Source organism: Anoplopoma fimbria, chromosome 20 (genome assembly GCF_027596085.1).
Source record: "Anoplopoma fimbria isolate UVic2021 breed Golden Eagle Sablefish chromosome 20, Afim_UVic_2022, whole genome shotgun sequence".
NCBI lineage: Eukaryota > Metazoa > Chordata > Actinopteri > Perciformes > Anoplopomatidae > Anoplopoma > Anoplopoma fimbria.
In genome coordinates, this window is record NC_072468.1 from 10,749,063 (window position 1) to 10,770,698 (window position 21,636).

Consider the following 21,636-nt stretch of genomic DNA (forward strand, 5'->3'; position numbering starts at 1 on the left):
CTAATAGTTATTTCCATTATGAATTAATCTGCTGTTTATTTTCTCCATTAATCAATTGAATGTTTGGTTTGTAGAAATAGTGTGAATCGTGAGATATGCCCATCACAATTACTCAATGTGACACCTTCCCAGTGTTTGTTTTGTCCAACCAACAGTCCAAACATCAACATTATAACTACTTTACAATTGTTAACATTACTTAAAGGCCAAGCAGCAGCTGGACCCATGACATGTTTTACATGTTCTAAACTCAGCTGTACTTTTACATTTTCACGTCTTTGTTCAAAAATCATATTTTGTAAAGTAACTAATTACTGATGCTGTCAGATCAATTTAGTAGTGTAAAAGTAAAGTATTTGCTTCTGATATGAGCAAATGTGCTAGGTAGATTCAACGACTGGTGATTTGCAAATCCCAAAGTACATATATATAAATACATATGTATAATATTTCATTCATAAGTTTCAATCTTAACCTGTTTTAAATCCCTTCTAGGAGCACCTGACGCGTAATGTGATCAGCTGGGAGGAGCTGCAGGTGCTGGGCATGTCACTGGCCGGGGGCGTCTCCCACCTGCACAGTGACCGCCTCCCTTGTGGACGCCCTAAGGTGGGACTGTGTGAATATGTGAATCTAAACATATAAGAGCGAATAAAGCTACACTAATCATAATAACTGTTCTCATTGTCCAAATAGGAAACAGCAAACAACACATCTGGCCAGTCTTTATTTTCTGTCCTAATAATTTATTTGTGTTTTTTTATTTAATAAGTACTTTTGTCCCCCATCCTTCTATTGTACCCTAAAGGTGCCCATAGTCCATCGAGACCTGAAGAGCTCCAACATCCTGGTGAAGAACGACCTGACGTTGTGCCTCTGTGACTTTGGGCTGGGACTCCGTTTGGACAGCACTCTGTCTGTGGATGACCTGGCCAACAGTGGACAGGTCAGATAAAAATCTATTTGAATTACTTTTCTTCTTTATTTTGTGACTATTTCATCCATAGTTCAAAGAGCAAATTAGCTCTTTAGTATTTAGAAAGGTACGGACCTGCAGTTCTCTATATCGGAATGGCAGCAAAAGATCATTTACTTAAAGTTGGGTAGGTAACACCAGCAGAAGCATTTTAAAAATGTACCCAACTGACAACCCCAGACCCGTTTTACCAACTCTTTTCCAATGAAACTAGTTGGCAGCACTAGCTCCAAAAGTTGCTAAATCTAGCAATAAAGTTAGCCAGTCCTCTTCAGGCCTTCCTCCAAAGCCATTCCCCAAAAATGATCATTCCAACCTACCGTAATAATATTTCATAATCCATTGGCAACCTCCAGTTCTGTAAAGTGAATCCAATCCCAATTGAAGTACCTTAAACTTGCATTCTGTCTTCTGAACATCAGGGGGCGACTCCTCTGGTTGCAGAAAGAAGTCTGATTGTATAGAAGTTGATGAGAAAGATGACCCTACTTCCTACTTGCTTTATTACCTCAGTAAACATTTTAGACATGGATGTATGTCTTTTTCTTAATCTGAAAAAAAGTTGTGCTAAATGTAGTAAAAGATGTACAATAATTCCCTCTGAAATATAGTGAAGTAGAAGTATAAAGCAGCAGGGAATGGAAATACTTGGGTAAAGAACAGGTTCCTACAAAGTGTGCACTAAGTCTAATGTTGTACCCTGGGACAGCCCCCTGCCAGTCTCGGCTTACATTGGTTACAAACCAAAGTACCTGACTATATAGATGTTGTTGAAAACAGTAGGTTGCTACATCTGTCGGTTTAAAGAGAAAGTGTATTATCAGCTGTTTAGTACCTCTCTCTGTTTACCGTCAATGTCCTACATTCAGTTAGCTTTGGTTTGAGGTTTTTTTGGTGAGATACGAGCTGGCTGTGTTTGTTTTGCCTTCCTGTCTCTACTGTAAGGCCCTCTGGGTGTTTGTGTGCTTTGATAAGAAACACCTTGTTTGCTGACATAAGATCATCTGACAGAGAAAGACAAGGCAATCAAGGGATGAACGAAGAGGTAAAGGCTTTGTGGTTACATGCAAGCTCCTCAGGGCAGCTCAGTCTCTTTCTCAGCCTGTGAGTGTGACTTTGTCCTTTACTTGTGTATGAGTCACCGGCTGTAAATGCAGCAGGGACAGGTGAGAGAGAGTTGAGTAATTTATTAAACAGACACTTGTCACCCATCTACTCACAAACCTACAGTTAGGTCTTTCTTTTGCATGTCAACTCATTCTGTTTAAACATGGTATTTCTGCCAGGTTGCAGATAAAATCTGGCAAATATTATTAGTAGTATACTATTTGTAGAATAAGATTCCAGGATTGTTTCTGGCTCGAGTGATCCAAACATTTCCACAGTCGTAAAGCCCAGAAGTCAGAATTGATTGAGAAAAAAATACATAGATGTTATCATTTCCAAAATTGTTTTAGCCAACAAATTTGCCAGCTTCAATTTGTTGGATATAGATATGCTCTGAATTTCTAATTTGTCGCCTTTAAAGAATGTATATTTAATTGAAAAAAGCAATCAAGACTATCACATTATTCAAAATTAGGAAAGAAAATCTGTCATCTGTGTCTATCGCAGGACTGTAATAAACCCATCCGATCATTTCATTCAGCACGAATAAAAATAAATAAAATAATTTCCCTGATGGGGATTATTAAATTAATTCTTCTTCTTGAACCACGTCATCAAAATGTGTCAATCGATTGTCGTATTGTAATTGTTGTCACCACCATATTTAACAATGTTTTCTTGAGGTGCTCAGATATCATGTACATAAAACATGTGTATATAAAAAATATAATATATGATTTTATTAACCTTAAGGAGGGGTGGAACAAGACCCACTAGCTGGAAGGGTGTGACTTGTTGGTTTTCACTTGGGACTGGATTTAAAACTGGATTTGAGTTTGGACTTGACTTGGGATTTAAATTGGAATTTATTGGTGTTAAATTGGGACTTGATTTAGGATTAGTTTGTCTTGACTTGGAGCTTATTGATCTTGACTTGGGACTTAAAAGCAAAGACTTGAGACTTACTAGTCGCTGTCAAATCAATTACTTTTTCCTTCTTTTGGCTGTGTTGAAATCCCATCCTGATATTAAAAGGAACTCATCCGAGGAGTACAGAAACACTGCAAACTTGTATTTCATTGGTAATAAGCAATAAGTCAAGGTTATTATCATAATTTTGTACTTATTTATAAACGGCTTTGCTCCTTTAGCTCTTGTTAGGTCCCTTTGCCAGCGACCCCCTGAGGATTTCAGATTTGTCACTGTTGAGTTTGAGAAAGTTGGCTTGCAAATGCTACAGTAGTTAATGATGTGCTAATGTACTCTGCTAATGTTAGCTCCACAGGTCTTTTTTGTAGAAAACCTAGCCTTTTAGAAACAAACTTCCAACCTCTCCATGTAAAGAGTGTTACTATCACACAACGTTTAACCATTACTAGCTCCAAATCCACCAAACCTGCCTGAACATGAAAAAAATCTGAAACATGAGGTTGCATGAGCGTCTGTGGAGCAGAGCCTGATAGTTGTCTGATGAGATGCGCACGTTGGGTTTGTTTACTAGAAAATTCACGTGTTTTTTGAAGTGATGAGACGAGGGGTTTCCGCCAGCGAATGTATTTCAAGTTTAAAAATGTTTTCCAGTGAACTAGTGTGTTAACCCCTCGTGGTCTCTGTGCTGCAGGTGGGCACGGCGCGGTACATGGCTCCAGAGGTGCTGGAGGCCCGACTCAATCTGGAGAACATCGAGTCCTTCAAGCAGACCGACATCTACTCCATGGCCCTCGTGCTTTGGGAGATGACATCGAGGTGTGAAGCCATCGGAGGTCAGTGCACACACCACACACACACATACTTTTCAATTACCTGTTTAAGGCCGTGGAAAGTATGATGTCATGTAACACAAAAGCACACACTTGAAGAACAAATCACATCCTGCTGAGGTGACGCGTTAACCACTGCAATGACTCAAGAGGGACAACTGGTGTCATACGTTTCGTGGATATCACAACAAGTTGAGCAGGCGATCCGATTGGCCGGTAGTGATGTCATCTGTCCTCACATGTAGCAGTGGAGGCAGTATATGCTTTTGTTGATATTTTACTCCCTTCAGATGCACAAAACATCTAAAGGAAATGTTCATCGCTGTACACAACTGGAAACTCAACTCAACTTGAACATGTTGTCAGATATTAATTGTTGTTATAGCAAACAATTGCCTATTTACACATCCAGATATTGGCCCTTTATGAATAGATAAAATATTGTTGATAATTCTCTGTGGGTACAACACAAGATGGCGACAGCCACAAACCAATGGGTGACTTCTCTGTGACTTCTTCCACGTCTTACATACAGTCTGTGGTTGGAGTGTGAGAAATCAGTCAGTATTTTACACCCCCAAAGGAATGTCCATTGCTCAGAAAAAAAAACTTAAGAATAATCTTGAAGGGAAAAATCTTGATAATGTTTTTGTTTTAGTTACAACAGAAACTAAAACAGTTAAAGCATCAGTAATTATAGGCATCCAATCTGCATGGCTGAAATATATTATAGACAGGTCAGAATGCAAGATATAGAAACATAAATGTTGCATTAGTTATGCAACTTTTCTTAGACAAGATCTGTAGGACTCTTATGACACCAGACTGACTGCAAGAAAACCCTTTTTCTCTGCCACAAATTTTGAGGAGCACTTTCATCCATTTCTTGAGAAGAAGTGGATGAATTATCATACACACATGTGATTGTGTATGCTGTAAACTGAGAGTCCATTTATAAAACTGACCTCTGTACGTTTACATGTGACCTACATAGAGCAGACAGGAGGTTGAGGCTACTGTTTCCTGTTATGTGGTGGCTGGGGGGGTTGATGGTCACGTCTGTCCGACTGCACCTCGACCTCAGCTCCAGGTCTGCAGCGGGAATCTTAGGAATGTCTGATATGTGAGGGAGACAATCTCAACTCCGCTGTTGCCCTTCTTTGGGCAGGAAATCATGGAGAGAGAGAGAGAGAGAGAGAGCAGGAGTGGATACTGTACCTGTTTCAGCTGGCTGTGTGTGTGTGTGTGTGTGTGTGTGTGTGTGTGTGTGTGTGTGTGTGTGTGTGTGTGTGTGTGTGTGTGTGTGTGTGTGTGTGTGTGTGTGTGTGTGTGTGTGTGTGTGTGCCTGGCAGGATTTTTCAATTGCCAAAAATACACAGTCTATCATAACCAGGAACCTGAAATAACAGTTAATAAACTTGTGACAACGCCGGTGTTATATATTTACACCAGACATTTTACAAGAACAGACATTGGTTGATGATGCTCAGTATCTATAAGTACCTGATCTTTAACTTTGGATCCGTCTGCGTGGCTCATTTCAGCAGCCTCAATATCGCCCGGCTCGATCTACACAGTGCAACGTGCCGCAGCTACATCAAGTATAGATTAGGCCCACGTTAAGACGCTTCTGGAACGCTTCTGCGGCGTATCTGGTGAATCGTATCTGTGTTTCTACTAAGAAGTACCTGGTAATTTAAATTGCAGGACTACTATTCAAGACTACTATTCACTGAAACGCTCCTACAGCCCATCGCTGTCTGCGTTTTCATAGCAGCGGTGAGAGCAGCTGGTGGTCACAGGGTTAAACACACTCTGCAGCCTGCAGTTCAGCCTGTTTCATCTAAAAAAACGTCAGAATAACGGAGCAGACTCCTCCATTTTTTTAGTCTTCCAACTAAGTATTGATAACACGTTTAGTATTTTACCAATCAGAAGTTTTTATCTGATCAACTTGGGCACTGATAAATTAACTAAATAGTTTTTATTTATATAAAAAAATAAGGAAAAAAATAAGAGGGGGCGTTTGGGACAGTTATGTAATCGATGTGTAATCAGTGTATGGCCTAACACCGGTAACACTGACTGAAGCTTCAAGCCTAATATGGAGAGGGGCAATAAATCCAAACCTATCTTTCAAATCTGAAACCAAGTCTTGACCCTAAAACAACCGTTTGGACAAGACAAGATGTCCTCATTTTCCAAAAACATCCTCAGTCTTGGTGTTTAAAACCTCTGTCGGATCTCACACAGATAGAAGTACACACAAAAAAATTAAAACAACGAAAAATATATGTTTGCGTTTCCTCCCATCTGCTCTCCTGGGAGTAGAGAGGGACTCTCTCTCCACCTCCTTCCCCTCCGCCTAGTTCAGGCTTTTTTCTAGACAGTCTGAGACATTTAGAACCAGACAGTCACATTCCAACACGCGTGTGTTTGTCTGTCTGTGTGTGTGTTTATTTCAGATGCAGAAACATAGAGGAAGAGAGAGAGGGAGGCGCTGCACAAACTCTCATCTTGCCCCGTTTATGTCTCAATCTGGGAGTGTGATTTTGTGTGTGTGTATGTGTGTCCGTCCTGTGCCTCCACCCCGACAACAGGGGACAGAATGCTGGATAGAAATACTACCCCAGAACCGGCATTGTTTGTTGTGGGCAGTTATAGCACATTCTCTGTGTAGCATTTCATTTACATGTCCTGAATTAGCCTGCAGGGTGCGGCAGGGCCGGTGTGTTCTGGCGGGAGAGCTAGGGGTTACCCGGGGTAATCGAGCAAGGCAAAGAGCTTGTGCCCTGCCAAGCAAAAGAAAAACGTCTAGCAGTGCATGAAGGGAGGCAGCCTGTTTGACAGCAGACTGGTGGAGGGGAGATCGCCGGACCGTGATGGGGTGAGGGGCTGAGGGACAGAGGACGTTTCAAAGGACAAAGGACACTTTGATGATTTGAGAAATTCACTTTCTTGCTCGGGGGGGTCGAGACATTTGATACCACTCTGTGTGTGAAGCCAGGAGGCAATTAGTTTGGTCTAAAGGCTGGAGGCAGGAGGAAAGAGCTGGCGGGCTTATTCAAGTTACTATGAGGAACTTTTAACTGGTTATGAAACAGTCTCGTTTTAACACGGATGACTCTATAGGACCTTCATAAGTAGACAAGAAGATTAGCTATTTTTTATATAGTCATTCATTCAAATTCTGAGACAAAAATAAGCAGGTTCGCCAGTAACTCCTTCGTCTCAGACTCCGGAAGGGACCAGTCCTCCGCTGACAGACCAGGTTCGGATCCGCTGCTGCCTTAGACCTGCAGTCGGAAGCTCCGGTGGAAGAAGGAGAGCTCTGCTCCCGACATTAGCGTCTCCTCCTTCCGCTGTTGGCTCGTCTCGATCGCCACCAAGAACGCACGATAAACTGATTGCTATTCGTCTAAACTTTAGGATTATGTACAAAAGATTGGAAGAAGTAGAGTCCTTCGAGACTTTTCTAACCATCAACTCCGAGTCATTTTCAGGCCTTGATACACATAAAACTAGATTCACCTGTTACTAGAGAAGGTGCCCCCCAAGTCTTACTTAAAGCCTCACAAAGTCCCATCAAACATGGGCGTTAACCTTTAACAGCACCCTAATGTGCTCGCCACAAACCTGCCACAGAAATTCAGCCCACAACTATCTCTGGAGGTCCGCCAATGCTTGGTTTGGACGGAGAAAAGACTTTGAGAGGGTGTGGTACATTAGCTAAACGCAGGTTATCTTCTACTCATGATGTCGTTCGCCCACCATCAATGTGGGATCAGAATCATGTTGAGACGCCTGTTGAGGGTCTAAGGTCTCTTGAGCGCCAAAACTTTGGAGCTGTGTTTCTTTCAAGATACTAAATCCCAGATGGCGTCTCCAGCCACAGAGGTTCCTGCTAACCTCCAGGCCACAAAAGGTCTCAGACAGATAATCTGTAAAGGAAACTGTCGTAAACCGCCTTCCGCCCCCTCGGATTGGATATACCCGGTCTTTAAACTGTGGGCCCCAGACATTGAAAGGGGGGGACAGTGAGACTGAGGCTCTGGTTGCAGTCGCTTAAAAAATATGTTCTCAAACCAAAGACGGTTCTTCTCCTAGTTTTCAAATGTCCAGATCTGCTGAAGGGAAGCAGGCGGCACTTCTCTCTTATGGACTGAGTCTCCATGTCTGTCCCATCCTCTGTGTCCCAGATCCAAGTGGAGGACAAGTGCAGGCTATAGGAGCCAAATCGACAACGGAGCGTAAAATTGGACCCTTTTCCGCGACGGTTTTGATGTTTAGAAACACTCCACCTCTTTTTATTTCTGTTTCCAGCTTTCTCATTTTAAGGTCAGCTCGCTCTGCGCTGTTCTGTTCTGTGTTTTTCAGCTATATCCAGTCCAGGAAAATGTGTGGTATTTATACCAGTTCCGTGGCAGGAGATCCAAACAGCAGAGAAGCTGGCATAAATAACCTCTAGGGGAACGGGGCCCAGTCCGCTTTTAAAACGCTAAAAATGGGTGGGGGGTTCCACATGTCAAAAACAGGAAGTGTGGGCCTGTAGAGTCAGCTCCTCTGCACACAGTCCCGATCCCAGACCTCTAACTTCCTGTCCCGGGGTTCCACTCTAACCTTCCCACTTCCCGTATTTGAGGACAGAGCAGCAGAGACCACAGGGACTTGGATTCAATAAAACTGTTGCGGCTTTTCCTAGATTCTATAATACCATTCCGCTAATTAGTATGGATAACACATGTCAATCAAATTGATTTGCAGCTGCTCAGTCAGATTTATGGCCAGTAAAAATAATATAATCTCACCACAAAGGACGATCTAGCAGCGGCAGCTGTAGACTGAAAAAAATTGTGAACAATGAACATGAACTAGTTCATCCTAATCTGAGTGAATTGAATTTTGAACTGGCTGTCATGCGCACATCTTGCCGATGTGTTTGCATAAACGTAACGCTGTCTCACGAGTTTATCTGGGCTTCCTACCCCGAATCCAATCAAAGTTGGATTTGCTTGTTGAAGGACTTGCTGTGTTTCTAGTCCTGCAGCTATGCTTTGCCTCGACAATGAACATTACATTTATTTTAATTAACATGCCCAGAGTAAAGGAGACCTAAAAAAAACATACGTTAAAAATCCTTAGTTTTTGACAGCATGTGAAATACAGGACGAAGAAATGATGAACTGTAAGAACAAAGGAAGGGCACATAGAATACCAAACATACCATATTTGTTAGATATTTGCATATCTTTTTCACGGCAACTGTGAGGATCCAGAGAGCATTTCTCTTTGGGGGGCTGAAGACAGACTGCAGCTGTTGTGGGCTCGGTTTCATGAGGTCTGGACCCGATCCCGGAACTTTGTTTTGAATTGTTCATGGTTTTCAACGTCATGCTCTCTCACTCTCTCCCTCTCTCTTTTTTTTGCCCCTGCTAGTTCCTTGACATGAAAAATAGTCAAAACAAAAAACGAGGGATTGTTATTTCGGCGGTTTGCGACTAATTGCTTGAGGGCGGAAGACGATTTGTTTTCAGAAAGTTATCGTTCAAGAGAGTTTTTCCCTCCCATGGAGACATCATGATACTATTCATTTATTTGATTTCTATTCACCTGTTGATTCCTCTTCTACATCTCTGTTTTCCCCTTATAATGTAATATTTGGTTGTGTTTTGCGTCTGCAGAGGTGAAGGACTACGAGCCTGCCTACGGCTCTAAGGTGCGAGAGCACCCCTGTGTGGAGAGCATGAAGGACAACGTGCTGAGGGACAGAGGACGACCCGAGATCCCGGACAGCTGGCTCAGGCATCAGGTCAGACGAGCACCGAGCTGCCGCCTCACACAGACAGTAACTGAGCATGAATACCAACCGTTATTGACCTCTTTCAGAGGAATTAAAAATTTTACATACACATTTATCAACATTATTATCCACTGATACTGTCGTCCCTCAGGACCTTCCTCTAGAATAGGATTGCTGCTAATGTGTGTTTTTAGAATGAACATACTTCCATTTCAAATAAAAAGTAATGATGTAAGTTTTCACATGATTTAATGACAGGCAGCATCATTATTTTGACAGCATTAAAGGGTCACCTTTCATATCTGGACCCTTGGTCCACTTAAAGCTTTTTTTTATTTCTCTACAGAGAAATAAAACCTTACAGATGAACCAGTCCATCTGTAAACTCAGAGAAGTCTCGCCCGAGATCTCTTTTTGTCCACATTGTCGAAAGGATGTGAATATTCAGCCGCTCACTCTCTGTACTCCAACACAACAGCGATCACATGGCAGACGGTTTAGCTGCCATTGAACTGAATCGAATCAAAATAAATACGTTTTTATTTTAGCCATCAAGGTTCAGTATATCAGCAAATGTGTTACATTAGCACGAAGGAAACACACACAACCAAGATGCTCTGGTGTAGTAGTAGTAGTATAGGTGGTTATGTGTAAATGCTCATGTTGCATTAAAACAACTTGATGTTGGTGGAGAATTTTCTACCTCCACCCAAAAAGTTCATAGATCTCACATCCCTGCTCTCCTCCTCCTGTCCTCCACAGGGCGTGGCGGTGATCTGCGCCACCATCGAGGAGTGCTGGGACCACGACCCCGAGGCCCGGCTCACCGCCCATTGCGTCTCCGAGCGGATCTCTGAGCTGGAGGACGAGATGGACAAGCTGTCCAGCCGCAGCTCCTCGGCGGAGAAGATCCCCGCTGAGCTGAAGATCCCGATGGAGGTGGGGATCCCCGGGGAGGAGGTGAAAATCTCCCAAATACAGGACGTCGGCGCCGCGGACAGCTCAGTGAGCGATGAGAAGTGAGAGAGGGAACAGACTTTTTCCTTTTTATCCACAATACGGGCACTTATTCTGCTTTGATCAGACTGAAGACAGAGATCTCTGTCAGCAGGGGGGACGTCCAGGAGTTGAGCTCCTGGACATCCAGGGACAGCGACATATCATATTCTAGCCCAGGAAAAAACAAGAGACTCTGGGTGACGCTTTTGGACTTCACCGCTTCTAAACATGTAACAACTTGCCTTATCAGCTGAAAAGCTAAAGAGCCAAAAAACCACAAAAAAAGACAAAGTTAACTGGAAGCTACCAAAGATACACAGAGCAAAAAGGTCACTCTCTTTATGAGAAACAAACGGAGCGCTAACTGTTAAACCAAAGACATTTAATGTGCACTTTACCGTGAAACACTTTTCTTCATGCAGTCTGTGTCCAAAAGGGTCTTCAACTTTGAGCCAAAGTGTCAGCGGAGATGTGGCCTTAACACTAACGATGCTGTGGACTCCATCAGCACCAGCAAGGAATCCAAAGGAATGTGTGTGTGAACGAGTGTGTGTGTATGTGTGTGTGTGTGTGTGTTTACCCAGCTATACTTAAACCTTGTTTGTCACAAACAAGCACAATGTACATAGAGACAGTGACTGTACATAAGAGACAAATCAACCCATAAAAAGGGAAACGTAATCCTACGATTTATATTTGAACGCAGAGACTAACAGACTTCATAAGAGATGTATTTTATGTGTGTGGTCTTACTATATCAACGGGTGTGCCGATATCTGTTGTACCTGCCTTACATACAGTGTGTGTCATTTGTAAAATATTTGTAAATCTTTTTATGAATTAAAGATATTTCTGTATACTGAGATTCTGCTCTCACTCGTTCTGTAATTCAGGAAAGATACAAACTACTGAGGACTGTGGATTGTTTTTATCATTGTGTCTTTTTTCGATTACGTGCAAAAGCCCGTTCTTAAAATACATTTAAGAAAACTAGCTGAGTGGTATTAAGTCGTTTTTTTCTGCCACCTTCCTCTTGTGTATTATTTCGCTTTTCAAGAGTTTGTGCTGACACAGCAGTCTCATGAAGAACTAGGAGACATTGGATTACATGTACTGGTGAACCGTACTTTTTACAGACCAAGTATTACATTTGGGTACATGCCGATACAGAGTACCGATATGAGTACTTGTTAGAACCATTACAGTGCTAACAATGACTTTGAAAACATGTTTCATTCTCATCAAATGTTCCTCACTTTCTGACTGTAACAAACAAAATAAACAAATTATGCCGTTTCCAACCTTTTAACGTTAAACTTTGCGTTTTCCCCATACAAACAGAATGTTATGCAATTCCGAGTACACAAGCACAGAATTGGACCAAAACCGTATACTGGGATCAGTTTTGATCGATCAATTGTTACGCTTGGATTTTTAAAAACGCGTTCTCATCTGAACTCGTAACATTCTAACACACTGGGTGCACGGTCGAAGTAAACACAGGGTTAACTTTCCAAATATGGTCACTTCCTTTCATTGGTTGCAGAAAAAACAACATGGCAACGGCTGTAATCCAAGATGGCAACGGCAAAATCGTCGAACTCAAGGCTTCATAACAGACAAACCAATGGGTGACGTCACCATGACTACGTCCACTTTTTATATACAGTCTATGGTCTATATACTACATCATAACACTCCTGGAGCATTTATTTTCTAATGTCGTGGATGGGTTTATGTTGTAGTTACTTAGACGCTAAAGGGTCCCTTGTGCATCAATATTTGACTGCAACGGGCGAGACAAAGCGTCACCATATTGACGCACTGGGAATGAGAACGTGCTGAATTTAAAGGTGCAGTGTGTAAGATGTTGCCATTTGCTCCATTGGGTTAAATCCAAAGTGGCAAAAGTTACCAATGTTTCAGTTATCTCTTCAGAGCATTCTCGCCATGAGTGTAATTCTTAGTGTCATTAAATACAAGGCTTAGTCTCCTCCTGCTACTACTACTACCAAACCCCAATCTTATTTTTACTTCTTCTGCATCGTCCACTTCCTCAGCCTTCATCTGTCTCGCATTAGTTTTGTCCAAAGTCTGCTCATTCCTCAGCTCATTTCACTTCTCCCTCATTATTTTTATTCTCTGTTTCAGCCTCTCCTCCCTTTTTTTTTTAACTTACTTTCTTTTTTTATTCGTCTCGCTCCGTCTAGTTTTTCTGCTTTACTGTAGGAATGCCATAGGAAGTGCACCGCCCCGCCTATGTTGTCCACACACTGTAAGCGATGCCAAAATTGCTCAGTGGTATGAAAAGAAAAACGTTATTTTAAAACGCTGTGCAGGGTGAGGTCAGGGTGAAGACGAGAGTACTACGCTCCGGATTAAGACGGTTTTTTTTACTCCAAGAGAATAGAACATCAACTCATGTTTACAGTGTTTACTGAGCTGATAAATTAAGTGAGAAGTAGGGTTGTTTTCTCGACTTCTATATAATCTGATTATTTTTTTGTTACCAGAAGAGCTGCCCCTGCTGGCCATTAGAAAGAATGCAAGTTTAAAACACTTTGTGGCACGTTCACACATTTCAAGTGCATTCCATTTACAGAGTAGGAGGAAAGACAAACATACAGAGGATAGAGAGAGAGAGAGAGAGAGGCAAGGACAACATTCACACAGGCGACAATACAGTGATAAAGTCTGGATGAAACAAAAGGTGTGAATAAGGACAGTTTAGACTTCTGATATGCCATTTCCCAAATCTCATGATAAAAAGACAGGGTAGGGTTGAACGTGACACACTGAGATTCTTGGCTGTCAAACTTTGAGCACAGTTGTCAAGGGTTATTGGTACTTGATCAGAAACTTTTTGGTTTCTGGTGTGTCAGTTTTTATCAAAGTTAAGGGTCAAGAAATGCAGAAAAGTGGGCCCTAAAAATGATTGTGAATATTTCATATTCTATATCCTGAAATGTCAACCATGCACAACAGACAGCATGCAACAATCGAGGAGGATGAGTATCTATTGGGCAAACAGTCAATTCCTCAAGAGTGTGTCGTATCACGTGGAAAGGTTGTAGTGGAAGTGTGTGCGTGCGTGCGTGCGTGCGTGCGTGCGTGCGTGCGTGCGGTTCAGACATTCCACTGCAGACCAGAGTTTGTACCACAGAAATATAATGACAGGCCCACGAACCAACTCTGGTACAAGGAACAGAGGGCATCACATGCTCTCTCTCTCTATCTGCCCCCCCCCCAACTGGCACTCTCTTGTTCTTTCCATCTTAAAGCCGTCTTCGTTGGGTGTGTTCCTGGCAATCGCTGGCTCTCCTCAGGGGCAAACATCCTGTGTGTCCAAAATTAACTCCTGGCCTCTCCTCCATTCTTTTACAATCCCTCAGTGGTGCTGCAGAGTTGTTCTTGAAATCACCAGTCTGGATCAGTCCGCCTTACACTCTCACTGTTCTTTCATTGGTTATTTCCGTATATGATGCACCTGCCTGTCAGACACAGTGGAGGTAGGATTACGGCTTCATGCTTCCACACATCAAATGTAACACAGGGAAGCAAAAAAGAATGTGGGAAAGTTGGATTTGTTTGTCTCTCCTCAGGGTGTAATCACTGCGGTATTATTGTTCTGCAAACAGCAGGGAAACATGTGTTCTCCATTCTTTAATGACTTCCAATAGTTTCCCAATAGTGCCTGGTTGCTGTATTTGGAGAAAGAACACGTCTGCCCTCTAGTGGACAAAAACACAGACTGTAATCAGACTTGACTGATTTGAATTTCAATGCTGCCTTTTTCCAAAAGACCCATTCATTTTTGCTTGAAAGTTTATTTTAGCAGAATCAGAATTTTATTTATTGGCCAAGTATGTGTGCACATATATACACACATATATATATATATATATATATATATATATATATATATATATATATATATATATATATATATATATATAAAAGCTCTTCTTTTTTTGCAACAAATATCCAAATTATCAGATGATGCAAATGTGATATATGAACTACATTGCCAGGATCTAAACAAATTCTGTGGATATCCAAACATTACACTTGCATGTTATTATTTTCAACATTTAAATCCAAAACAAACTGCATTAAAATACTTCCATAGATAGTGAATATTGCTATTCTTTATTTAATACAACAATAAATACAGCTGCAATGGTAACATTTGTCCAAGAAGAGCAGAGTTATTTATGTAGTATGAATACTGCAAAAGTAGAAGAAAAACTTAGTCCACAGAGAAAAGTACCCAGCTCGTATTCAGAAACGGTACCTTTAAAAATAGTACCTTTAAGTTATGATGTCACAACTATAAGGTCACCGTTGGAAGTGACACTAAACTCTGTGTAGTTGACACACACACAGTGAGTCCTCGGCTGCGGCGAGAGAGACAGACACTAAAACAGAGCGTTTCAAACAGAGGGTGAATACAGGTATGTTCAGACAGACAGTATGAGAAAAATAAAGTGTTTTTTGAATTTGTAACTATGTAAACATGTTCTCGTAGAAACCCCCAGTACAAGTGTGAGCCTGAAAATGAGCTGAGAACAGCCAGTATCCAAGATTTAAGCTAAATCGTCAATATCCTCCATCTCTGATGCTGCCATAAAAGACTCCACTATCCGGGGAAGACATTCTACAGTATTTTGAAGCATAGCTGCAGGAATTTGCTCCGACTCAGCAGCCACAATAGTCATATAGTGTGTCAACAGGTCACTGGAGATTTGCTCCAAGCCAGCACTTTAATGTCTTTCATGAAAAGGTAATAAGGATCATCTAGTCCAGGTAAAAAATCCTTTTCAGGCAAGTTATCACGCCAAGAGTCTCGTTCTCTCATGCTCTCCTCAGCCATACTGGCGAGCTCCGCCCCCCTCTCCTCCTTCCACAGCCTCTTGTGCTCATCCTTGAGCTCTTTGTAGGTGCGGTTGAACGTGTGGAAGATGGAGGTGGAGGGGAAAGACAGGATGAGGATGCCCGACAAGATGGTGACCAGCGCCGTCAGTTGTCCGGGTATGCTGCGGGGCACCATGTCTCCGTAGCCCACCGTGGTCACTGAGATGATGGACCACCAGTACGACACGGGGATGCTGCTGAAGCTGAGGTGGGGGGCCTTGGCGCCGTTGGGGGCCAGCTCGTTTTCAGCCAGGTGCACCAGCGGGGATAAGAGGGCCACGCCGACGCATATGAAGAGCAGCAGCAGGCCGAAGTCGGTCATGCTCCGTTGGATGGTGATCCCCAAGGTTTTCAAGCCCAGGGAGTGGCGGGCCAGCCTCATCACGTACATGATGCGCAGGGCCCTCATCACACGGAGGATCAGACCTAGTTTATCCAGGGTGCCCTGCCCCCGCCGGCCATAATGTCCTCGACGGACTCGTCCCTGAGGTCCACCACCAGGGAGACATAGTAGGGAACGATGGCGGCGGCATCGATGATGTTCAGGGGGCCTCGGGCGAACTCCAGCTTGCTCTCGGCGTGAAAAAATCGCACCAGGAACTCCAAGGAGAACCAAGCAACGCAGACTGACTCCACCACGAATAAGTTGCGGCACTTTTGGGAGCATTGACCCTGCAGAGACAAAAAAAGATGACAACTTATATGTATCCTGTCAAACATACTCTGAGTTTCAGTAAACAGTTTTAGATCCTGTGGGGAATACATTACAATGAATGTTTTATATTTATATAATTTATTTTAATAAATTAAATTAAATTATTTTTTATATTTTTTTTAATTTTTTTGTATATATTATTTATATGAAAGCCACTTGGGGCACATTTGTAGTATTGGCCTATATGAATAAAATTGACTTGTTATCATTGTTGTTTTCTAAGTAATGCTATCATAGTCAGTGTGTGCTTGTCGGGATGAATTTGCAAGCAGAAGCAATTAAAAAAGAAATAGGATTTAATATTTGAGAAACAGCTGCCTAACATCAACTTTTTTTAAATGCAACAAATCCGTTGATTTTAAACTTTAAAGGTCAGTTAACTAGTAGTGATGGTTTGAAGTAAAAGTAGAATGACTCATTGCAATAACCATTTCCCATTTCACGGACATTACATATATCAAGTACTCTTCAAAAGCAATATATGTAGCAATAGGGTTTATGGGAAATGTAATTCTAATCACTCACATGGATGAAGCTACCAATCAACTTTAAATTGTCTTATATAAAGTGCTGTAGGGATGTCTTTTTGTTCGATAACCAGGCAGTTAGTCACAATATAGTTCCCCTCGACAAAAAATCAATGGGATTTTTCAATTCAATTTTGGATTATTGAAGAAAATAATCTCGGTGGCAAACAAAAATTAGCACTTTTTTTGATATTCAAAGCTAAAATACAATTGGCAGTTGTAAAAAGCTAGCAAAATAAATCACTGTCATTTGACTTCACGTCAACACCACTAAGCTTAAAAACTAGTGATGTAGTAATGAAGTTTAGTTGTCTCATTAAGCCACTTGTTAGCAACTGCTTTTTCTTAAGACACGTAAAATCTTCTAAATTCACCATAGGGATATTTACTGACGTATTCTATATCGTACAACAAAACATTAAAATCTCCTGAACTTGTGTTAACCACAGACCTTATTTCACCATCTAACTATAAACACATTTAGAAAAAAACATCGACTTCAATGCTGACTTATTTCTGGGTTCTAAGATTCATTCTTACAGCACTCTATCTATTCAAGACCCTCGTAATTTAAAAATGATCCATGACCATCATATTCATTGTTCATCAATAGAGAGAAAAGGATCTGCCCATCGCGTTGATATATTTGTTATGTTTGTGGTGTTTGAAATGTGACCACGAGATCACTTGAGAATGAAGAGCTATCACTCCTCATCTCTGTTTCTGAGACTCATAGGTCACACGCAAACACACACACACACACACACACACACACACACACACACACACACACACACACACACACACACACACACACACACACACACACACACAGGCACTCATGCTTCTGTGCGTGTGTCATTGGTTGCCATGGTGAGGGAGCACCTGGGTGAACTAATTAAGAGAGGGGAGAGCAGACACTGATTTTGAACAAAACTAGCTGTCAAACTCCTACCTACAATCGTAAAACCATAATTCTAATGGAAAAAATATTTTTATCTTATGAAAGCTAACACTCTGACGAACGCAGAGATGTACTTTTTATGTTCGTTGTTTTAAAAAATATGAGCTTCAGAGCAGGTTAGAAAACTGGTACCATCTGCTTTCTTTGAGAAATTGTCGTCAGAATTAACATGGAGTCTAATGGAGCAGTTGGTTGGAGTTCATGTTGCTTTCAGGCACATGGAGTAAAATGTGTAACACTGTTGGATTCCATAGTGTTATGGCTGCGACTAGGACAAGTTTATCTACAATTTGAACCAAAAAATATGCCTGAAGAGTGAAAATTGTGGGAATTCTGGCAATTTTAAAATATTTTTTTCACAAGATTTTGAAGCTCCTCTCACTCTAACTATGACATCATGTGCTCTAGGTCTGAACATTCCATCCAATACACACCCATTGTAAACTCTGAAAAAGGCTTACATTTTCCTGAAACTTAAACTCTGATGTCATGAAATCTGTGCTAGCTATCAAAATATAGTCCAGAGTTTTTTTCACGTTTTAAACCTCAAATCAATTTTTTACGTTAAAGTATGACGAGTCAGTCTGGGCCCAAAGTTGAGTGCTTTTAAGCTCTCTCCACGCCCCCAAAACGCATTCATCTCTATGGGATAATTTCTTGCCATTTTCCCCCGTTCCCGTGGAAACCGCTGGGCGAATCTCTTAGCAGAGAAGTAGCACTCGATTCCTGACCAGGCCGCACGTTTTGATGTATTTTTTTACGCATGTGCTGGCAACGCTGCGACGGGAGTTACGCGGCAAACTTTTGTACGGAAGAAGGAGAATAAAAAGAATAATAATATTAAGATTATAAACTTTGTGCTGCACAAGGCTTTACAGCCTTGTTGCTACACAGCCACACAGAATGAAGTTTTTTCTGCCGACACAGGAGGGTCGTCAGCCTGATTCTGCTCACCTGGGCCTTCCAGGTTATAAAAGCTGGTCCGCGTGCTCACTGTCTCTCAAACTTCCTACAGCTGACTTTCACCCTACATCACCTTCTGTTGGTTTTTCCAACTTCAACAGAACAACCAAGGTTCTACTGCCAAGGCGTCAAACAAATTGTTGCATTCTCACCTGAGTGGATCACATTTTTAGACTTTGGAGCAAGATCCATGCACTCTTTTCTCTATGGCACCAAACACACATCATTGTTTAAAAAACATTTGTTATATAATTAGTATAGTTGAGTAACAATTGTACTTTGAATTCTCAAATTGGCTGAAGGAATAGGACAAGGAGGGAGTTCATGCAAGATATTAATTTAATTCTTAATTCTTAGTATTGTACCCAGTATTGTATATATTTAGTATTTTAACATAGTGTTTGTAAAGACTGTAAAAAAAAGTGCAAACAGCTGATCTCACTTGAAATTTCAAAAGATCAAAGGAAGTTGAGTATAATTTCTTCATGTTGGGAGTTCAAGATGTCAAGACTGACAACCATAATCATAACAAATGATGGAATGCTCTTGGCAGAACTTTGGGTAGTGCGCTGTGTTTTGACTTACAGTACACGTCATTGCTTTGGTTCATACGTACCATGGCCTCTTCCTGTTGGTCCGACATGGTGCCGATGCACAGGCTGAACACGGTGACCACCACCATCATGATGGACAGGAAGGCCAAAACTTTCCCCGCAAATCCCGAATGAGGGTTTTCCATCGCTTCTCCGAGCATGTGGAAGATGCTACCGTACGCCACAGGTGTCCTCAGTGCCATCCTCCTCTCCCGCAACTTGTCCTCCTTGCGCTGGTGCGCCGCCACCTCCTCCACGGCGGAGATCACATGGTGGCGGCAGCAGGGCTCCATCTGCTCTACATCGATGCCCCAGTACAGCAGCTCGCAGTGCAGGGCCACGTTGCACACCTCATGCAGCAAGCGCAACCTTCCTTTCGCCAGGAAGTTGAGGATGGCCCGGAAGGCCAACGGGTCACGGTCGAAGAAGAACTCGTGATGCATCTCGTCGTAGTCATCGCAGAACTCTGCTATCTCCCTCAGGGTGGTGCAGAGGCGCAGGCGGCACAGGCGGCTCTTGGGGAAGTCCTCCAGGGTGGTCCAGGGGAAGGCGTACCGAATGCCCCCCACGTTGATGAGGGCCTGCTGGGAAGGATCGTGGTGCCGGCGCGATGCCGTTGGCCCAAAGAGCAGCCGAGCGCGCTGGAAGTACAAACCTTTGACCTCTGTGTTTTCTTTATCTGTGAAGACATGTTCGTAACTTTCGTCGCTGCTCAAGGAGTGTTCATCAAAGCCAGCACCGACGATGGTCATGGTGGCGTTTTGTATTTGACAAAAGAACTGGACTGTAGTTACAGTATTGGGTCTGATTGGAGTTCTTGAAGAAAAATCTGAAATTATGGAATATATTGGTACGTCAAACAAGGTTTTAGAAGAGTATCTTCTGTTATATTTATCTTTTCTTGAGCTTTATGGAGCGTTTGACCATTTTTCCATCCCAGGAAACCCAAGTTCCAGCAGCAGAAAGTGGCTTTTTTAATAAACATGCTCTGATAAACCCACTGTACACTACTTGTCTCAGCAGACAAAGTTAGTGACTAGCTGGTGAACGTAGTGGATCATTTAGCAGCTAATGAGCTACAAGGAGTGTGAATACTGGAATCGCATGCATCCGAAACACATCCCCAAATACTAATGTCTCATTTTCATGTTAGCTATAAAGACTTTATAAGCCAATATGTGAAATGTTATGAATTCAGCATGTCCCACTGCCCCCAAGTGGCCAAAAATAATTAAATGCAGCTTTAAAGTTGTTTTTTATTTTATTTTATTTTATCAATATTTTATTTAGTTTGTTCTTGTTTTTTCTTATGGTTTCAGAGTGGATTTAGCCGGTTACTTTAAGGGGATACCTCATGAAATATCACTTTTTTAAAATGCACATACATCTGGGTATCTGGAGTCCCTACCAACCCACAAACTGTGAAATAAGACAATCCAGTCCAGAGGATTGCCTAGATATGACAACATGTGAGTCAACAAGCCAATCAGATTTGGCTCTTCTCCCTATGTCCACACTACCACATTCTCATTTTAAAACGCATATCTTTTGCTACGTTTATACTGAACCTCCACAGTAGGCCGGAGTTTTAGGGCACTGGAAACAGAGTGGTTTTGAAAACACTCCCGAGGACAGATAAGTTTAAAAATGCCGGGTTCCCTCCTAGAGTAGACAGGCGGAAACGGAGAAGTTTTAAAATGATAACTTAGAAAACCGCATTTGCTACTTGATTATGTCTTAGCAGTATCGATGCGCCCTTCCCTGATTCGTCACGCCCTTATCAGGTGACCCTTTCTGGAGGAAAACAAACTACAGCCTTGATAATCGTTCGACTACCAGGTTAATTCAACAGGGATAACGGATGACAGATGTTGTTGAACATGTTGTCTATACTAGCAACTGTTGTGCAGATAAATTCTGAATTTTATAATTCTACTACTGCCAACATGTGGAGAAAGCAGCTGTTATTGGAGACACTAGCGAGTGGCGTGTCCAGCGGCGTTATCAGCCCTACGGAGCGAATGTTTGAGGTCCTGGTTTGTGGCTTTTAGGAGGCCGATGAAGACAAAACGGAGGACTTTCCTTTTCTAATTAATGTTTTTTTTGCTCTGCACAACTATTGTGAGGTCCATAAGAAACACAAGTATGACATTTCTCCAGGGTGACAGGGACTTTAGCCACCGGCAGAGCTATGACGGTAAAATCAGACTACGAAATCAAGAGGAAATGAGTGAGAACGTTTTCCAAGGTTAACGTGTGGATGGACAAAAAACGGTGCTAAAACACTTGTGTGGACGGAAATCGTTTTTGTTTTGAAA

General features: G+C 42.0%; 2 protein-coding genes across 2 annotated transcripts in view; one reads left to right on the forward strand and one right to left on the reverse strand.

Annotated features, from left to right (window-relative positions):
* tgfbr2b (transforming growth factor beta receptor 2b) overlaps nt 1–11,892 on the forward strand; it is a 32,218-nt gene extending 20,326 nt beyond the window's left edge. Inside the window, exons 6-10 of the mRNA XM_054621194.1 lie at nt 496–609; nt 809–946; nt 3,705–3,846; nt 9,525–9,652; nt 10,406–11,892. Of these exons, the coding sequence (XP_054477169.1) occupies nt 496–609; nt 809–946; nt 3,705–3,846; nt 9,525–9,652; nt 10,406–10,666 (783 nt within the window). The 3' untranslated portion in view covers nt 10,667–11,892. The remainder of the gene's footprint in view (nt 1–495; nt 610–808; nt 947–3,704; nt 3,847–9,524; nt 9,653–10,405) is intronic.
* A 3,010-nt stretch (nt 11,893–14,902) lies between these two features.
* On the reverse strand, nt 14,903–20,070 carry LOC129109250 (potassium voltage-gated channel subfamily G member 4-like). The gene is given in 3 exon segments (XM_054621276.1): nt 14,903–16,003; nt 16,006–16,228; nt 19,342–20,070. Coding segments are annotated over 3 exon segments (1,587 nt in total). The 3' UTR covers nt 14,903–15,368.
* Between the last annotated feature and the right edge of the window lie 1,566 nt (nt 20,071–21,636).